The following is a 19100-nucleotide window of genomic DNA, read 5'->3' on the forward strand; positions in this document are numbered from 1 at the left end:
AAACTTCATAAAACTCATCAGTAAAGTTTTGGCCATCATTCGGACGGGGTCCAGGCTTGTTCTAATAGAGGATAAAAGCAAGATGACAACATGAGTTATATAAATAATTCAACTAAACTATATCTGTTCTATCTCCACGCAGCATATATTCTCTGGCTCTGTAGACATAATTGTCCGAAATCTGGTTCAGACGAACACTGTTAGTGACAGTTTCTGACATTATTAGTGCGTCCTGACCCCTGACACCAGAGGAGCTCTTGAAGCTCCGCCCTCTTAGGCGGGAGCAACAGCTCATTTGCATTTAAAGGGACACATATCATATATGGAAGTTTATTAATGTCAAATGTTTTTGAAATAAAAAGCTTGTTGAATTGCACTAATTGAAAAAATATGCATTTTGATACATTGTATATTTAGAGCTTGCATTTATATGGGCTGAAATTCAACATGGTTGTATATTTAAGCTGTGAATATTTCACTTCAAAACATTTCACCCACATTTTCAATATTAAAAATTTAAAGATTCATATTCACCTTTCAGATTTCACTTCCAACATATTCAGTCTGTTTAAAAATACAACCTAAAATATTCAACAGGCAATTTCGGTCCATTTTATTTCACTTTACAAATTCGCTTCCACAAATTCAGTGGTTCAAATTTGACAGAAAATTCAAAATTGAACATCTGGGAACTGAAACGCAATTATATTACCGAAAAATGTTTCTATGATCAGAGGAGCATGCACGAATATTTTCAGTGGCGCTTTAACATGAAACAGAAAACTCCAAAATACATGTGTACACTCCGCCCAGTATCACCGAAAAATCACAGAGGTACATATTGTGCAGCAAACCATTTAATTTGAGCATTGTAACTTTTATGTTTGACTGATGTAGTGAAAAATAGTATAATATTATTTGGGAATGTGACTACTAGAGGGCGTGCTTGTACAACAAGTGGCTTTACCTCTAAGAGTTAGTGGAGCGTTGTTGTTGTTGCCTGGGCTTGGTAGATCCAGCTTGTGTGCTCCCTTGTGGACATCTGTAAACAAAGACACGTCAAATATACAGTATCCCTCTCCATTTTCTGCTGTGCAAAAGAATATCACAGTTGACTGCATAGTTTGACAATGGACTCGCTGAAATTGTGTTGCAGACAGTATGGCAGGAGGACAAGCAAAGAAAGGGAACCGAGAGATAAGAAGAGAGAAGAGAAAGGGAGCGAAAGGAAGATGTCAGTACAGTACAATGTTAAGACCCATAGCTACAGGAAATGTTAAAGTGATTTGTTTTTTTTGTTTTTTTGTTTTTGTCAAAGATGTTCTAATCTTTAACAAAACGTTTGACAGATATTTGACAAGCATACACACATACATGCACACAAAATGCACAGAAACACACACCTGCACAACATGATCAGTTCATTTTTAATTGCATTTTTTAATGAAATATTCGTTCAATTTTCTATTTAATGAAATAGATTTATGGTGTTGCTATGGCACACTAAAGAAAATGGTGTCAATTTACTGTTAAAAATAAAATGATTTCAGCCGAAATTACCTGTGTTGTTCTCTTTTTATATTGGCCCATTTTACCTGAACAGCTGGCCCATTTTACCTGAATGTTGTGCCGTGGCTCAAGAAGGGGCCTGCTGATGCTCTCTCATAATTTTAAAACATTTATACTTTTTCACATTTTTTAAAAAAAAATATATATATAAGAGACCCATGCTAATTTCTCATACATATAATACCATCAAATAAGCTATATGTCATTTACCAAAACGTGGCCCATTTTAGCTGACTTCACCCCTAAGTCTCATTTGAAAAGTGAGTTGTAGAGAAGGTGACCATTTAGGAAACTACACTTAATCTGTTGACTCATCATACTGAGGTTTCAACCATATTTTTACTCATTTACCGAACAATGAGAAAGAAGTTTCAGTCCACGGCAGACACTTGGCTTGAGGTTCAAATAGTGGGTGGCAGGAGAGTTTGCCATCTGTTTTGTTGAGATGTAGAGTTACTTGCTTGTTACTGTACACAAAAACAGTCAGGCACAGAATGAGGACACAGAGAGATTTACACTGTCACTCAAGACATATTTTCTCACACGTTTACACCACAAAACGACAGCTATCAAGGTAAACAGGAAGACTGAGCAAAATAATAAACCTCAGCGCAGGGTTCCTGCGTCAGTCACTGTTAAAGTCTCCTTTAAAGGCAGTCAGCTGAGCTTGTGCAAAATAAGCCCTCTGTATTTGTCACATATTCACCTTCTGGAGTTTTTATCAGTTCATGATAACTTTATTTATGTTTGAAATGTCCTTAGATTGGTCTATAATGATACTGTATCATTGTCACACCAGTTTGGAGGGGCTGTAATAACTGCAATAGCTATCTTTTCTCAGAATCAAAGAAAATTGTATTCAAAAGAACTACTTTTGGGGATAAATTGTTTATTGATGCAGTGTCTGCTGGTAGTGCCTATGCTGTACTGCACTTTGATGAAATGCAAATGAAAAGCACATAACTACACTATAAACATTTTTTGTTGTAAAAAAAAATATATTATTGAAGAACATTTTACAAGAAAATACTGTTTTAGTCTTTCTTCTTCAAAATTTCACATTTTAATTCAAAGTGTTACTCGTCACTTCTTTGCGATTGTAATTTCTGAGTGAAAATTATGTCTACAACTTTTTTTTTTTCAGTGAGGCTACGCTAAAAATCTTCTTAATGAAAGAAGAATGTAAAATGCTACAGTAAAAAAAAGACCTGTTAACTGAATGTTACGTTATTAAGTGCAAAAACTACATTTACAAAAACAATGCATGTAATTTTACAACCCAGGGCCTATGTATTTTATGTCTATGAATATAGCCACATTATATCGATTATCTCGTCAGCTCGTGTTTCCACATTGAGTGAAAACAGTATCATAACCTTATGATATGATGCAGGTTATGAGGAGGAGATAAATTCATTAATACTATTTAACTTAGTATTAGTTGAAATTATTTCAGAAAAGTTTCTTATATTATAGAATAGAAATGTTATTGTCTCTTCAGGATCGTTTTGAGTGCATTGCTGCCCCTCACTGGGTGCTTCTTGGAATTACACCTACATCTTCTTGATGGAAATAGCCTAGAGATGTACAAAGAAATCAATAGCTCAGTCTCACTTCCATTGGGGTCTCTAAGCAATTTGACATTACAGGAGTATTAAAGGGATCTGTAGCAAAGGGATCTGACAAGTCCATATTTATTTAATAACTGAATCTCTGTCAGTTTATGTTAAAAATAGTAAAGAGATCAAGCCCTTGAATGTTTAGGTTAATCAGTTGTTAGCAGATGTCACCACCTTTCTCTGATGTTAATGATGGAAAGCAGACTCTAGATGCCATTCATTTGGTTTATCATTTTCCAAAAGCTTGAATTTTAAAAAGTATGAGATGATGGCAGTTCATATTCATACAGACAGAATCACAATTGTTTAATATTCCAGTAAAAATGAAGCAACATTTGTATAAGAATTTTAATTAAAAAACATAAGAAAAAAAGAATCTGGGTTGCACTTTAAAAAAGTCAAAATATATCAAATATGTGACTACAAAGATATGTCTCTATTTTTGACAGAACTCTCATATAGAAAACAGAAACACTTGTTAGGCTGACCTATCCAGTATTTCTGATAGATGGATAAAGGATATTAACAGATTTTTTAAGCAGTTCTTTAAAACAAGAAAGCTCAGACCAAATAAGATACAGTAAAGTTACACAGACAGTCTGTGGTATATACCAGATATACAGTTTCATTTTGTTCATATTTTTACAGGCACAAATACAGCATCTATTGTACGTGTGTGTGTTAAAAAGAAGACGACAGAACCAAACAGTATAAACTGTACAAAATTCACACAGAACTTAATACAACACAATATATACAAGTTTAACTTGGGCTGTTAAAACCAGTCCATGAGTGTGAATAGGCTAATACACAATCCAGTGTAAGACAATGATTGACCTGTCCAATAATCTTAAACGTGTTTGTCATTTTGGTTATTTATTTTAGTGAGTTGTAGGGAGTTGTATTTGAGGTTTACTATGGAAAAATGGCAGTTATATAGGAGAAGTCACATATAATTTTATGACAGGTTGTACTCATTCATTTCTATGTTATCCATAAACATATTTCATAAGTATTATGCTTCAAGTAGAGGTGACACACAATCAGTGATGGTTGAAGGATTAAACTGCATTTCTAACCACAAACTGTTCCTATCTCAGTCCAGTGTGTAAATCCATCAGCACTGAGCTCTAAATGAAAACACTGGACTCGAGGTCTGGATCATAAGGATGTGGAACGTAATTTTCTGTGTGTGTTTCTTCCTTTACAGTCATTACTGCACATCTCTCCTCTATCACCATTCAATATCTCCAGTTCATTTTTATCATCAAAGCTGCTCAGTTGATCTAGGAAAAAACAAAACAAAAAAACCACAGCAAATTAAAATGAAAACTTCATGTCGCAGTCATACAGATATCATGTTCTTGTAAATGTGCCCATCAAGCTGTAATTATGTTGTACTTCTCAGTCATTATGCATAATCTTGCAGTTTGTGTCCATCAAATAAAATGCAAATACATTTCAAATAAATAAATAAACAAACAAATTCTAGTTCAGTCTGTATCTATCACACATGCTCCTGACCAAAATATCTCTGAACACTACTGATGGTCTATATCTGCAGTCTGAACTGAATTTGGATTTGAATTTTGACCATGAATATGATGTGGAGATACCTGTGTGTGGAGGATGAGGCTCAGATCTCTTCATCATTTCTCTATTACAGTCATAACTGGACACATTTTCTTCACTTTCACCATATCTCCTGTTCTCATCTAGAAAAAAAATATAGGAGATTAAAAACTTCAGCTTGAGTACAAACAGATATCATGCTCATATCAATTCTCATTTGTTATGGATCCTACCTTGTAGTTTGTCCATACAATAAAAGTCTAATCAATTTCAAATATCAAAAATAATTTTAAAAATCTTCTAGTTCATATTTCTACTGTGATACAGTACAGACTGTCAAAAAGTCCTACATTTTGAAATGTCTACAAAACAAGAATATTCAAAAATAAGACATTTAAAGCAACAGTGCTTCATATTAATAACTCACCCATTAACCTTCTCCTTTTGTATTTGATGTAACCAGTCATCAGACCTGGAATTATAATGGATCCTGCTACTACTAATAATATTATTGTTATAACAAGAATTGGAGGCCTGTTTGTTTCACAGTCAGCACAATTTGCAGCTGCAAAAAATAAAAACACAAACACTGTAAATGCTTATTAACTGTTAATCTGAGTGAAGGCATTTTAAGTGTAATTGTCTGTTACAGCAACATCAGTATTAACATGTTCTCTTTCTACATACTGAGTGACTCTTATTGAGTTTCATCTGCTATTAAAGGATTAGTTCACTTTCAAGTTAAAATTCCCTTAAAATTACTCACCCCCATGTCATCCAAAATGTTCATGTCTTTCTTTCTTCAGTCGAAAAAAAAAAAAAAAGATTTTTGATGAAAACACTCCAGGATTATTCTCCTTATAATGGATTTCAATGGCCTCCAGATGGTTGAAGGTCAAAATTAGTTTCAGTGGAGCTTCAAAGGGCTTTAAACAATACCAGACGAGGAATAAGGGTCTTATCTAGCGAAACGATCTGTCATTTTCAAAAAAAATGTAAATGTATATGCTTTATAAACAAATGATCGCCTCGCAAGTGCTTCCGCCAAAACCGTACTTTCGTATTCTTCAGAAAGCTTACGCTGTATGTCCTACACCTTCCCTATTCAACTTACAGAACAAACGCAGCGCCAGTTCAGTTTTTTTCGTAAATTGAATAGGGAAGGCGTAGGACATTTAGCGTAAGCTTTTTGATGAACACGGAAAGCAGCCTGGCGGTAGCAATTGCGAGGCGATCATTTGTGTTTATAAAGCATATACATTTTGATTTTATTTCGACTGAAGAAAGAAGGACATGAACATCTTGGATGACATGGGGGTGAGTAAATTATCAGGAAATTTTAATTTGAAATTGAACTAATTCTTTAATGCAGAAGTCCCATTAGTGTATTAAGCTCATTCTGTTCATATTCATTCATATTAACCCAAGACTGATTTTACAGTGATATTTACCCCATCCTGTTAAAACTGGTTCAGTCAGACTGCGGTGATTGACCAGACAGTCATAAGATCCTTCATGGTTTCTGTTGATCTTCACACTGATTCTCATCTGAAAGGTTTCATCATCATTTGGTCTGATTCCAGATGTTTGATCCTCAAGAATGTTTCTGTTCAATCTAATGTTCATCTGAACATCTCTGGGGTAAAAACCAGTGGCCAGACACGTCAGAACCAGATTACTGTCATCAGGAGCTTTCCTCACAGAGACACGAACATCTGGAGAACCTGGAGCAGAAAATAATAATTCATTTAACAAACAAACATTTACAAATAATGTGGTTCTTTGTGTAAAAAAACCCCTTCATATTCATTAAAATAAATACACCTTTTGTGAGCAAACAATTACAAGAATAGAAAAACCTCCTGCATACATGAACTCAACCTAGAAATATTCTGGGATGTGCTGGAGTAGACTTTAGTGCTCACCTCTTGCATTGTTAATTCAAGATCTTGAACATGCTAGAAACACAATAATCACTGCAATAATGGTCCAGACAGACTATTTGCCTATTTATGATCTCTAATGATGAACTCCTGAACTTATGTCACTCACACACACACACACACACACACACACACACACACACAGCGCTAATGAAACTGATCTGATCAGAACTTACTCTGTTTTGTGTTGTTAAATGTTGAGATCCAGTTCATGCAGTTCTTGAGGAAATACTTCAGGAATTTGTTGCGTTCTGTGTGACGATCCCATTTCATTTTAGTTTCTTTGGCTTTGGGGTTTTTATCAATCCACTGCACAGTGTCAGAATTAAAGGATATAAAATCCTCTCCATCAAATCCATATTCATCAAAGACAGTCAGATTCACTGTTCCATCAGGAAGTTTCTCCAGTTCACAGCCAATTATTCTCTGAAGAACATGAAGCTCTACAATCACAGAACAACACTCATGACAAACTTACAGTAAATATAATATCTGATAATGAATAAGAGTAAATCATGAATCTCACCAGAACACTGTGAGTTTTCACAGTTTGTCAGAGTCCTGATCTGATGAATGAACCAGTCTCTAGAATCAGGTGGTTCTGGAGGTTCAGTCCAGTCATCTTCAGTCAGAATCCAGACTCTTTCTTCATTACTGAAGTGTTTGATCCGTCTGTCATCAGCAACAACCACAGCACTGAACTCTGGGAATGTGTCTGCTTTGGTCAGGGCTGTGAACTTGTAGTGGAGGAAGTGTTTCTCTGAGGAACATATAAAACACAAACAGCACTGAAAACACTTCATGTTATTCGGTCAAGAAATACATTATACCAGTGATCAGATGTGTTAAAGTCACCATGACATCAAAATTGTGTAAGGGCGGGGCAACCTGTCACTCATATGAGATCCACCAATAGAAAAACCACCATCCAATAGAATTGCAACAAACTAAAGCAGCACTTGCATATTGGTTAATACTGCAAGGTGAGAGGAGAAATTTTGTTGGGAATATGAGAAATATGTAAACAAAGGATTTGGATGAAATACAAGATAACTGAAAAGTATGGAATAAATAATTTAAAATTTCTGGAGTATAAGGCTAAATGAGAAAAAACTGAAAAGAAAAAGGAATGGCTAGAGATATCTGTACATAAACAGATAATGTTATGGGTATTTAGAAACACATGATGAATGAAGGTGCATATCCCAGAATGCATCCAAAATACATCACTAGAAGAATCTAAACACAGCATCATCACTGGCACTGAGGAGTCGAGAGACTAGAGGGGTTATTTATTCAGATTCAGCAGTTTATACATTACAATGCATTAATATAATGTTTTAATAGAAATATACACTTCACTTCTAAATGAAAAATGTTCAATTCTGCTGTATACCAGCTCATATAAGAATTCATGGACAAAAAGGCAGAGAATACTACAGCATTCAAAAAGATAAAACATTAGAAAAATATACAAACAGAAAACAAGAAACCATTTGATCAGTTAGGACACAAAAGACTAAACAACATTATTTTTCATGAATAAGTCAAATACAGACAAATATGATATGAAAATGTAAACAAAAAGCAAAGCATGTATTAATAAATTCTAGGAAATTAAGATGAAAATAACTAAAAGAATGTAGGCCTATCAAAACTGGAAAAAAAGTGTGATATAAATAGGATGCTAATAAGAAAAAAACAATTGAAAATATTAGGGCGGATACACTTGAGTTTGGGTGCACTTGAAGAGAGACTTGGAGAAATGATGTTTCTGCAAACACTAATTAAATCAAATGATTAATTGTTTTGTAGCGCTCGAAACGCCACACACTGATGACCCCTGCTGGTCAGTGCAGGCGAGGCAACGACAACTCAAACGTGAAGAATCTGAGGGGCAGCTGCCCCGTCACTGAAAGATTTAACCCCCTCTTTTTATCTTCAAGTGTAATCAATTAAATGCATTTCAACAAATCATCTAATAAAACTACATATGAAGTGTCTTTATAATATGTGTTATTTTATTAAAATTGGAGGGCTTGTTAATCAGGCCAGAGACTAAAACCTTTCCTTTTTTATTATAACTGTCTTTAAAAATGTGTACAAATGTTTAATATGGAGTTTGTTACACTTTACAATAAGCTTCAAGTTTCGTTAACTTTAGTTGAACCAAAGACTATAGGTTGAATCTGCAGTCTGTAACTTTTGTTGCTCTAGCGGTTAATAACAAAGAGAATTTGATGTTTCCCCACTCAAAGAGAAAGGAGTTGCACTTGCATGCCCGAGAGACGTTTCTAAGATGGCTGCTGAGTGAAATGACTTTAAAGGGACTTAATAAACAGAACTGCATGCGTCTTGCGGAAGAACATTGTAGCCGGAGCTACCGAATATAAACACTTATTATAGGTGTACCGTAGTGATTCGGTTAATCAAAAACACGGTTTGGATAATGGATGTCATGATGTACTCGCTCATTATATCATTTGTATATGTAAATTTTGATCACAAAAAAGTTACGGACAGCAGCTTTAATGCGTCTTGAACTAACAATAGGCTACTTTACAGCATTTAAGTTAATGTTAATTCCTACTTTTACGGCCCCCACGGCTCCTTAAGTCTTAATTCAGTTGTGTCAAATTTAAAGTGCTAAAGTAACATTTAACATTCAAATTTAAAACACTAACATTAGTAAATGACATGTTGTTCCGTGTTAGTTGCAGTGGCGGAAGCACAAAATGGCTCCTGTTCTCCTGATTAAACTTCTGTTTTTAACTGATCAGACTTTTTCTGTAGCTGTTTGAAAACCAAGGCCTTATCCCTGGATGTTTTAAAATCTAGTCTAATTTTTATTCCTTGCCTTTGTATTGATTAGGGTTGAATTCAGGTTGATCGGGACTTTCCCCCAGTCATCTCAATGACAAAAAGTGTCCCAATCAACCTGAATTCACCCCTAACTATGTATGTAGACGTGTTTTAGTCAACATTATTTAACATCACTGAACCAACGTTTATACATTAATTTATAGAAACAAAACTGCGTGTTTCTGTGCAGATCAGAAGTAAAACATTGTTCTTACCTTTGTGTTCATCTTGATGCTCATCGCTTAGAAAAGGGTGAAAAATAAGCCAAACTAGCTCTATAAAGAAAATGTTTTTAGACGTGTGAACCATTATACTATTTTAGACTCGCGTCCTATAGTACATTACAAATTACATTTAAGCGTCTCCTTCTTGTGGCGTTCAGTGTGCAGGACAGAAATCACTTTCAGTTTGGTACAAGTGACGCTCCACTCTCGTCAGCTCGTGTTTGCACACGGATTGAAAACAGTATCATAACCTCATGATATGAAGCAGGTTATGAGAAGACATATTCATTAATACTATTTAACTTAGTAGCTATTAGTTGAAATTATTTCAGAAAATTCTTATATTAGAAATTCTAATAGAATTATTTTCTAAAACAATTTCAACTAATACCAAGTTAAATAGTTAAATGTTATTGTCTCTTCTGAATCGTATTAGGCGCATTGCTGCCCCTCATTGGCTGCTTCTGAATTGCTAAAACACCAGACTCCATCCTCTGAACCATATTCTCAATAGCCTACACCAATTTGTCGAATAAATCACTCTTTCTGTAAAACCTTGAACAAGTTTCAGGTAGTTAGACACGATTTTCAAATCTCTTTTTATAAAACTATAAACATTTCACACTCACTAAAACACATTTTGCACTGTGATGCACTTGTGTTGCAAAACGCTAAACACAGGCAGGCAAAACAACACAGTTGTTGACACTTATTTCTAATGATGTGATCAAACTAGTGGACAGGTGGCCCAGGTACACTGTGATATGTTATGAGCAATGGATGGAAATAATCTGAGAAGGAAGATTACGTTTAGAGGTGGTGGATTAGGAGGAAGAGGATGAGAAAGAGCAGGAGCAAGGTGTGGAGAATGTTGTCAAGGCTGGATAAACACACTAGAGGGATTTCCCTTTGCCTGGTAAGAGACAACACTGCCTGTGGTGTGGAAAGAGTTCTGAGGCCGAAGACATGATGCTGAGGCAGAATGAATCTCACTGACTTTGATTTTGCAGTTGCACTTTTCTGTCCTGTGTGCTCTAGACAGTTTTGCTTGTTTCTTCTAGATTTCAGCAAACACTGGAAAAAAGAATCTTGTCTCTTATCGTGTTGTATGCGAGTCTTAATGTGATGTTGATTGAACTGAAATGTCAATATAATGTTCTGAACAACATTAATATTTCAGCTACACTTCAATGGTGCATCAACAAATTCCTGACCACATTTCAAAGTTTTGAGGAAACCTTTTAAAATATAAATGACACCTCTCCAGCAGTTGAGTTAGTTTATTTTATTTAACAGTTTAACACAATGAGATTAACACAAAGAGATTAAATTCTTTAAGAGTAGGGCAAAAAGGACAAAAGCATTAGAACCTTTAAAAATAACATAACTTTCAGAAGTCTTATGTTATTATAACTACAAGTGGTCCAATGGCTCAAGTTTTCAAAATCTGGCTTACCTACATCAGACTATTGCCTCTTTTCTTTTGGGTTCTCTGAAATCTGAAAAAGAAAGAGCAAGTCAATTCAGTTGTCATATATAGTCACATTCAAGAATGTTAATATGCTAAACACAATATGATTCAATTTTTATAAATTGCTAAACAAGGAATATTCTAACTATATTTATAATACTGTTAAATTACAGGTGCTGGTCATATAATTAGAATATCATCAAAAAGTTGATTTATTTCACTAATTCCATTCAAAAAGTGAATCTTGTATATTATATTCATTCATTACACACAGACTGATATTTCAAATGTTTATTTCTTTTAATTTTGATGATTATAACGGACAACTAAGGAAAATCCCAAATTCAGTATCTCAGAAAATTAGAATATTACTTAAGACCAATACAAAGAAAGGATTTTTAGAAATCTTGGCCAACTGAAAAGTATAAACATGAAAAGTATGAGCATGTACAGCACTCAATACTTAGTTGGGGCTCCTTTTGCCTGAATTACTGCAGCAATGCGGCGTGGCATGGAGTCGATCAGTCTGTGGCACTGCTCAGGTGTTATAAGAGCCCAGGTTGCTCTGATAGTAGCCTTCAGCTCTTCTGCATTGTTGGGTCTGGCATATCGCATCTTCCTCTTCACAATACCCCATAGATTTTCTATGGGGTTAAGGTCAGGCGAGTTTGCTGGCCAATTAAGAACAGGGATACCATGGTCCTTAAACCAGGTACTGGTAGCTTTGGCACTGTGTGCAGGTGCCAAGTCCTGTTGGAAAATGAATTCTGCATCTCCATAAAGTTGGTCGGCAGCAGGAAGCACAAAGTGCTCTAAAACTTCCTGGTATACGGCTGCGTTGACCTTGGACCTCAGAAAACACAGTGGACCAACACCAGCAGATGACATGGTACCCCAAACCATCACTGACTGTGGAAACTTTACACTGGACCTCAAGCAACGTGGATTGTGTGCCTCTCCTCTTTTCCTCCAGACTCTGGGACCCTGATTTCCAAAGGAAATGCAAAATTTACTTTCATCAGAGAACATAACTTTGGACCACTCAGCAGCAGTCCAGTCCTTTTTGTCTTTAGCCCAGGTGAGACGCTTCTGACGCTGTCTGTTGTTCAAGAGTGGCTTGACACAAGGAATGCGACAGCTGAAACCCATGTCTTGCATACGTCTGTACGTAGTGGTTCTTGAAGCACTGACTCCAGCTGCAGTCCACTCTTTGTGAATCTCCCCCACATTTTTGAATGGGTTTTGTTTCACAATCCTCTCCAGGGTGCGGTTATCCCTATTGCTTGTACACTTTTTTCTACCACATCTTTTCCTTCCCTTCGCCTCTCAATTAATGTGCTTGGACACACAGCCTCTTTTGCAATGACCTTTTGTGTCTTGCCCTCCTTGTGCAAGGTGTCAGTGGTCGTCTTTTGGACAACTGTCAAGTCAGCACTCTTCCCCATGATTGTGTAGCCTACAGAACTAGACTGAGAGACCATTTAAAGGCCTTTGCAGGTGTTTTGAGTTAATTAGCTGATTAGAGTGTGGCACCAGGTGTCTTCAATATTGAACCTTTTCACAATATTCCAATTTTCTGAGGTACTGAATTTGGGATTTTCCTTAGTTGTCAATTATAATCATCAAAATTAAAAGAAATAAACATTTGAAATATCAGTCTGTGTGTAATGAATGAATATAATATACAAGTTTCACTTTTTGAATGGAATTAGTGAAATAAATCAACTTTTTGATGATATTCTAATTATATGACCAGCACCTGTATATTGTATCTATTTATCAACACTTCAGTAACACTATGGGAAAGTGTCCAATCTTTCCACCTAAGTTTATCTCCAGCTCTAATTAAACACACCTGAAGCAGCTGATCAAGGTCATTAGGGTCAGTGAAAACGTCCAGGCAGGTGTTGAAGCTAGACTCCTCATGAAGAGGAATAAACACCTCTGAACTATGGCCATTACATTTTTTTTTTTTTTTTTTTTTTTTTGTGATTGTGTTTCAATGGAAACAGGCTAAACTTAATGGATTTGCATTCCTCAAATTCAGTAATTTGAATGATTACCTGATTAAGCAGTAATGAGGGAGCAGGAGATAAGGCACAGGATAGCATCAAGATTCAAGTCCCAGTTCAGGTGATTATGCTGTTGACAACAATTCAACTCGACTATTCCATTGAGTAATAGTTGCAATACATGGGCTATGTCTAAAGTATGATATTCTTGCTCATGTTCATGTCACTTGCACTTCAAAAAATGTTGTTGGAACTTTAATCATAAAATTCCTAATAAATATTACTAAAGGATGCATGCATTTTTTAAGAATTTAGAAAATGAATGGTTTATTCAAACACTTTAATATCTTTCTTAAATAAATATATCTGATTAGATTCAGTAACAATAAATCAAGTGCAAATAACAAACACAAAAAAAACAAAAACAAAAACAAAAGAACATAAGACATAATAATATGCACAAATGTTTGAAACCCAGAAAAGTCAGGTGGTTCAACAAACAAGACTACTGTATAGGATGCACCTGTGTTTTCTCTCTAATATGGAAGCATCAGTTAGACTACTGAGAAGTGCACATGCAAAACCAAAATGAGTGTTTATAAGTGGCCAACACTACAATGGGTGTTTTTCAACCATTAGAGCAAATCAGGAAAAGCAATTGATAATGCTCATCATGAACTGACAAGCCCTACTCTGAATTCCTGCTCTAATTGAACATGAGCGTGCAACTCATCCATTTTATTATGAAGAGATTAGAATAATGAGCGGCAAGGGAGTAAGGGAAAGAGACAAAAGAACAGAGTTCATTCTGTGTTAGAATGAACCAAAATGAAAAAACATTTACCTGAGAAGTGTGAAAGAAATAGGACAAACCAGGAACATATGCTACAAATATACAGAGAAACAGAACATCTGCTGCTCATAATTGTCCAGCAATTTTATTCAGTAAGTCCCTGACAAATAAAACGAATTAAATAGCATTTCTAATCAGCACCTATAAACCACAATATGTTCAGTCCAGTGTGTAAATCCATCAGCACTGAACTCTTGAGGAAAACACTGGACTCGAGGTGTGAAGGATGATGCTTGGTTCTCTTCATCATCTTCTTTCTACTTTTATCAGCATTACTGCTCATCTTACCTAGAGAAAATACAGTAGATTAAATAAAAACTTCAGCTCGAGTACAAACAGATATCACGTCACAATTCTCATTTGTTATGGATCTTGACTTGTTGCTTATGTCCATCAAATAAAATCAAAATAAATTTCAAATAACAAAAACAAAACATATCATTGAAATCTCTACTAGCTCATATTCCTACTGTCATACATTATATACTGTCAAAACATCATACAATTTGAAATGTCTTTAAAACTAGGATGTTTAAAAAAACAAGACATTTAAAGCAACAGTGTTCAATATTTAGAACTCACCTTCTGAACTGTTCTTTAGGAGATGCAGCAAAAAATCACAGCTATAACTTGAACTAGACCTAGAATTATAAGTGCTGCCAGTCCTACTATAAAAGGCCATAGAGCTTCTGTTTCAATGTCAGGATTAATTCTTGCTGCAAACAAAATAAATGAATAAAAAAAACATTTAACGTTGTAAATGCATTTTTAACTATTATATTAAAAGTGCGTCAAGGCACTTGAACTGTAATTGTTTGTGACCAGCAACATCAGTGTTATCATGTTGACTTTTTACATACTGAGAGGCTTTTATTAAGTTTCATGAAAAAGCATTGCTACTGTATGAAAGCCATTCTTCACATAATCACACAAGTCTGAATTTATAGTGATATTTACCCCATTCTACTGATACTGGTTCAGTCAGACTGCTGTGAATGACATGACAGTCATAAGATCCTTTGAGGTTTCTGTCGATCTTCACACTGATTCTCATCTGAAAGGTTTCATCATCATTTGGTCTGATTCCAGAAGATGTTTGATGCCTAAGATTGTATTTGTACAATCTAATGTTCATCTGAACATCTCTGGGGTAGAAACCAGTGGCCAGACACGTCAGAACCTGACTGTATTGATCATATTCCCTCGCAAAAACATGAACATCTGGAGAAGCTGGAGCAGAAAATAATAATGCAATTATATTCTTCATATTCATAAAAAAATCACTTTGTGAGTAAATAATCACAATTAAATCTAAGTTAAAAAACTCTTGCATGTTTGAACACAACCTTGAAATATTTTCCTTTATTTTCATAATTTTTAGACCAAATCAAAAGTGTTTCATAATGTGAAGAGCTGCTGATGTTTCATTTACAGATACAAACAGAAATATAAAACACTCAAATATTTCGACATTTCTGAATGTGTCCTCAACGGTTTTACATTTTCAACTCAACAGTATTTATTTTTCACTAAATGATGATGAATCTCCATCAATTAGAAACAACCCTACTGAACTTATGTCAAACACAATGATCTGATCACAACATACTTTTTTTTGTGTTGATAAATGTGGAGATCCAGTTCATGCAGTTCTTGAGGAAATATTTGATGTACTGGTTTCGTTCTGTGTGATGATCCCATTTCATTTTGGTTTCTTTGGCTTTGGGGTTTTTATCAATCCACTGCATAGTGTCAGAATTAAAGGATATAAAATCCTCTCCATCAAATCCATATTCATCAAAGACAGTCAGATTCACTGTTCCATCAGGAAGTTTCTCCAGTTCACAGCCAATTATTCTCTGAAGAACATGAAGCTCTACAATCACAGAACAACACTCATGACAAACTTACAGTAAATATAATATCTGATAATGAATAAGAGTAAATCATGAATCTCACCAGAACACTGTGAGTTTTCACAGTTTGTCAGAGTCCTGATCTGATGTATGAACCGGTTTCTAGAATCAGGTGGATCTGGAGCTTCGGTCCAGTCATCTTCAGTCAGAATCCAGACTCTTTCTTCATTACTGAAGTGTTTGATACGTCTTCCATCAGCAACAACCACAGCACTGAACTCTGGGAATGTGTCTGCTTTAGTCAGGACTGTAAACTTGTAGTGCAGGAAGTGTTTCTCTGAGGAACATATAAAACATGAAAACACTGTTATCCAGTCAAGGAATACATGGAATGATTTAAAGTCACCATGAAATCAAAATGGACAATTCTTTTTTTTTCTTTTTTTTTTTTGTAACATCCTTGCACATTCTTTAAAGCCTTGTGCTGTGTTGAAAACCTTGTAACATCTTTGATGTTTCCAGTCAAAAATGGCAAGCCTTTTAAAAATTGCTTGTAAATCGCTTGTTATGCAATATTATCACCAAATATTGGATTCAATCTTTTTGTCAACTTGTTTTCTTTCAAATAGGACAGATTTTGTATTTCTTTTTGGAACTGATTATGCATCGCAATTTTTGAGTAAATTGTTATTTGTTAATAATTTGATAATGTCGATACTCAAAACATGGAAAAATTGTCACTGTTTATGACACTAGAGTGATTTATTGTTTGACCGGGAAGTTTGTTTTGAAAGGCTTTTATTTTGTGCAAAATGGAACAAAGTCACACTTCCCAGTCAGCACCTATGTGGGGCCCAGATGGGTGTCACCTTAGCTCGGTGCACCTAGCTTTTCCAATCCGGTGGTCCTGGATTTCATCCCACTGTCCACGGTGCTTTCGGTAATGGCCACTGCTATTCTTTACGTTTGGGCCACACACTCTTCTCCAGAGGTAACGCCATCTGCAGCAGCTCCTCTCGAGGCGATAGCATAAGGCCGTCAAGGTTGCTGCTCTACCATGGACTCCTGATCTCCAGTTGTCTTGAAATCTACTCCTCCTTGGTGGTCTCTAATTCTGTTTGCTCTGCCTTGGTCCTCTGTTCCATCAGCTCCGCCCTGGTGTCCCCCTGCTCTCTCTCTCTATCTCTTTTAACTTGTTTTCTTTAGACTTTTCCATGGACCCCCTACATTAATCTAATGCACCGCTTTCTACCAAAGGATTTAGGTGAGGTTATTATTATTATTATTGTTGCATTTATTATTACTATTACTATTATTATTATTACTATTATTTTTGTTGCATTTTGATGAAGTTTAGATAATGGGCCGCTTCACAGTTTCAACCATATAACGCTTTTCTGCTAGAAAGCCCTGAAGGCAAACTGATGTGCCCACTTAAATGTGTGGCTATTGACACATCTATTGTCAAGTGACACATCACACATCTATTACCTATTGTCACAGGTAATATCACAAATTTTACATCACCAGCAGAACTGTAATATTACTAAGTAATATGAAAATCAGCTGATTCAATGGACGGGTGGCACTAGTAAACATGTATGCGTTTCTATTCCACCATATTTATTATTTAAGCACTTTGGGTCAACCGCATGACTTCAAAACAACCAGTGCTGCACAACCATACTAAAATAAACAACACAAATAGAGGGAAGTGCATAAAAACCGTATAGATCCCAATGCAATGAAAAGAGGAAAGATCAAAACATAAGGAGCAGTTGCAAAAAATGATTTTCTTCCTCATTATTTTTGTCAAACATTACTGAGTTTTAAGCTAGAAAAATAAACTTTTTTCTTTACCTTTTGTTTATTTAAATAATAAGAAAATCTTAAAAGAAAAGCATCTTTTTCTTTTGTTTTGCAGTGTATAGCCAACATTTTTTAGATTTAAATTAATTCAGTTGAAAATACTCTGAGGGAAACTTTGAGTCTATTGCACAGTTTTGACAAAAACTGGAAAAGCACTCGAGATCACCAATAATCTCTGCTCAGATGACCTCAGACATCAGGTCAGAGAGATAGTTTGGTACCTGTCCGGTCAGAGCCTAAATTCATCCGAAGTTCACCCAAAATCGGATTTTATCAAAAATATCTTAATTTGTGCTGTAATTTGTGTGAAGATGAACGAAGGTCTTACGGGTGTGGAACATGAGGGTGAATAATTAAATACATAATTTCCATTTTTGGGTGAACTAACCCTTTAAAAGCAAAAAAGTAAGATTGTAACTGACCGGCAACCACGTGCAAAGAATCCCGACTCCGAGCGTGCTGAAAAAGCTTTGAACGCGTCTCATTACAAATCTAGTGACATGCTGTTAGCTCCTGACCACAAAAATGTAAAATTATGATCATGTGAAAATGCGTAACTGAGCTGCTTTCACAAACTCATGACATGCAGAAATTTACTGTGATAAGCGGAAAACACCAGATCATGAGCATCTCGTGAGCAAAGTGAAACACTATAAGCGCAAACTGACTCCTCATTGAAACACAAAGCCATCGATTTTAGTTCCTTTGACAAAGAAATATTGCAAACAAAACGTTAGAGGCCTGTTGTTACGTTATTATAAAGAAAAGAAGTGTAAAAATATCGGTATAGGAAACATGGGAGTCTGGATTAGTTTGTAGTCGATAACTGATAGTAACAGCTGCGGATCAGAAGTAGCAAATGAACTCTGTTCTTACCTTGACGCGCATCACTTAGACAAGAGTGAGAAATAATCCAGACAAATACTGCATCTATAAAAAACATGTTTTTAAACGAGATTGTGTGAAACATGTTTGTCATTCATATTCCAGACGCTCTAGAGTATTTCATAATGAACTGAAAGTGTCCAACACTTTATTTCTGCATCTCAGACTGACAGAAACATCTTTATTGGTCGTGAAAGTTCTTCTTAAGGCGGGTCGTAATGCTATTGGCCAACAAATGAAAAGAAAGAGATACATTCAACATAGACCATATTCTGTGTGCACTTTGTGGTCATAATCCATTGTCCAAATCCCTCCCTTTTTTTACTATGAAAATAATGATATTAAAAATATAGTAGTCCTCGGAA

General features: G+C 35.4%; 1 protein-coding gene and 1 long non-coding RNA gene across 6 annotated transcripts in view; one reads left to right on the forward strand and one right to left on the reverse strand.

The window, feature by feature from the left end:
- Positions 1 to 3522: 3522 nt before the first annotated feature.
- Positions 3523 to 19100, reverse strand: part of LOC127500465 (zinc-alpha-2-glycoprotein-like) — a 47695-nt gene continuing 32117 nt past the window's right edge. For 2 of the 5 annotated variants that reach the window (XM_051871562.1, XM_051871561.1), the window contains 6 exons: positions 7230 to 7463; positions 6880 to 7146; positions 6212 to 6484; positions 5188 to 5325; positions 4805 to 4903; positions 3523 to 4474 (listed from right to left, as the gene is read on the reverse strand). In XM_051871562.1, the coding sequence (XP_051727522.1) occupies positions 4350 to 4474; positions 4805 to 4903; positions 5188 to 5325; positions 6212 to 6484; positions 6880 to 7146; positions 7230 to 7463 (1136 nt within the window). In that variant the 3' untranslated portion in view covers positions 3523 to 4349. Of the gene's footprint in view, positions 4475 to 4804; positions 4904 to 5187; positions 5326 to 6211; positions 6485 to 6879; positions 7147 to 7229; positions 7464 to 9780; positions 10012 to 13571; positions 14414 to 14707; positions 14842 to 15082; positions 15356 to 15734; positions 16002 to 16084; positions 16319 to 18726; positions 18957 to 19100 lie in introns of those variants that run through there. The other 3 variants (XM_051871559.1, XM_051871560.1, XM_051871563.1) reach the window with 3 other exon arrangements.
- The window catches only part of LOC127500470 (uncharacterized), a 94882-nt gene continuing 81918 nt past the window's right edge, over positions 6137 to 19100 (forward strand). Inside the window, exon 1 of the long non-coding RNA XR_007926348.1 lies at positions 6137 to 6278. This is a non-coding gene — a long non-coding RNA (uncharacterized LOC127500470). The remainder of the gene's footprint in view (positions 6279 to 19100) is intronic.

This window comes from Ctenopharyngodon idella, chromosome 19, assembly GCF_019924925.1.
Source record: "Ctenopharyngodon idella isolate HZGC_01 chromosome 19, HZGC01, whole genome shotgun sequence".
In the NCBI taxonomy this organism is placed as follows: Eukaryota; Metazoa; Chordata; class Actinopteri; order Cypriniformes; family Xenocyprididae; genus Ctenopharyngodon; species Ctenopharyngodon idella.